Here is a 1,773-nt window from a genome sequence, read left to right as displayed (position 1 = left end):
AGTCTTGCTTAGTTTGTTCCATGTAATGTAGTGTATAATTAAACATCCAGTTGGTCCACATTTTTGTACAATAGTTGGATGTCTAATACAAGTACAAATATTTGTTGAAAGTACATTTAAAAAGTCAGTGTGGTACTACACTGAAACAAAAACAGTGACAACAGAGAGGCCTACTACAAGGTTAAGACACTGTCCTTTGTATGTCCTACACAGTTTCTGAAAAATATGCTTAAATATCTAAACAGCGACATTTATTTACAAATAAATAAAAACACTATTTGAAAATAAATTAAAAAGACATAAGTAAAGCAGTGCACGTTCTTTCTCCGAGTACAGTAGTATATTTTAATCGACACTGTGTCCTCCTGCACTGACGTTACTGAGAAAACACTTTTCATTATTTAGAGTTCATTAGCTTTTCAGAAACATCAGTTTTGACAATGTCAGGTCAAGATCCACGCCGCACCTTCCCCCTTTCTTAAACGTCTGATAGATGGGCCATTGGTTTTCCCTTTTTGCTCCTTTTGGGAGTCATTTATTGAGGGGGTGAGGATATCGTTGAGCTTCAGCTGAAGCCAGTCCTGCCTTTCTAACACCTCCTTGTGCTCCCGAACGTTGTGCATGAGTTGAACTTCACTGATTGACCTCTTGCTGTTGCAGATGGAGATACGGAGTGATCAGATTTGAATTGAAATCACAAAACTGAAAACAACACCAACATCTTGGACCAATATGCTGCATCCTATTCTCTCTTACCTGAGTGGTAATCCCTCCAGATATGGCAAACTGCAAAGACCCCACAGCACAATAATAAGCATGATTTTCTCCAAAGAACATATGGGTAACATAGTGATACCTGTAGAATAAGTAAAGGATAAGATACGTTTTATGACTTACAAGATAAAGTGTCCATGATAGAGATCGAGACATTTGCCTCTAAACTTACCAAGTCTTGTTGGCTTTTATTTGACTGCTTCTGTATTTTGTAGCTGCTGTGCTGAGAGGGTCCATCTGTTGTTCGGTGTCGTATTTGTGCGTTGGGGCTACTCTTCCTCTTTTTATATGCACAAGGCCCCTCCCGTTGGTCATTGATGAGCTATCTCCATTATTGATGGGGATGTCATCCATGCTTTGATGGAGGCTGGCATGCACATGACGACACATGGCTATACCAATACCCCCACTAATTCTGTTTTCAACACCTTGGTCAAGACCCCTGTGATCACAGTGCTGGAGAACTAGTACCATGTACGGCTATGACAGTCAGGCAGGGTGCCACCTTCGACAAGTAAGTATATTTTATTATATTATGTTCAGAGACTCAAAGCACAGTCTCAAACACTCTTAAAAAACAGGAACTAGGAATCATGTTTACTTATTGTAATTAAGTATTCTTAATTATTATGCCAAAGACAGATTTTAAATATTTTTAAATATATATTTTTATATAATTATTTCATTAGTTTGTTTTTTATTTTTGAGTAAAATGCTGCATTGGCAATAAAGGATTCAATCAGATTTTTTCCATATTATTATTAATGGTGACTGCAAACGTTACTTTCACAAATTCACACATTGAAACAGATGTATTAGTGGCACTATTGAGAAACGACAAATAGAACCTGTCTACTGAAAAACAATAAAGTCCTTTGGCAAGGATGATATTTTTGTTTATATAGCAACATTTTTACCCAGCTACTTATTTTTCAACATGATTCCCTATTTTAATTAGAATGCAGAGTCAATTTTGTAACTCATTTCTTGTGTTGTTCA

General features: G+C 36.6%; 1 protein-coding gene across 1 annotated transcript; it reads right to left on the bottom strand.

Annotated features, from left to right (window-relative positions):
- Window positions 1-466: 466 nt before the first annotated feature.
- Window positions 467-848, bottom strand: LOC107577209 (parathyroid hormone-like; the record flags this gene model as incomplete). The annotated part of the gene is made up of 2 exons (XM_016263311.1): window positions 757-848; window positions 467-651 (listed from the first exon to the last, which is right to left on the bottom strand). Coding segments are annotated over exons 1-2 (277 nt in total), but the record flags the coding sequence as incomplete, so codon positions are not given.
- Window positions 849-1,773: the final 925 nt, after the last annotated feature.

This window comes from Sinocyclocheilus grahami, unplaced genomic scaffold (genome assembly GCF_001515645.1).
Source record: "Sinocyclocheilus grahami isolate Dianchi unplaced genomic scaffold, SAMN03320097.WGS_v1.1 scaffold5411.1, whole genome shotgun sequence".
Taxonomy (NCBI): domain Eukaryota; kingdom Metazoa; phylum Chordata; class Actinopteri; order Cypriniformes; family Cyprinidae; genus Sinocyclocheilus; species Sinocyclocheilus grahami.
Note: the sequence above shows the minus strand (reverse complement) of the source record. Positions and strands in the feature narration are given on the sequence as shown.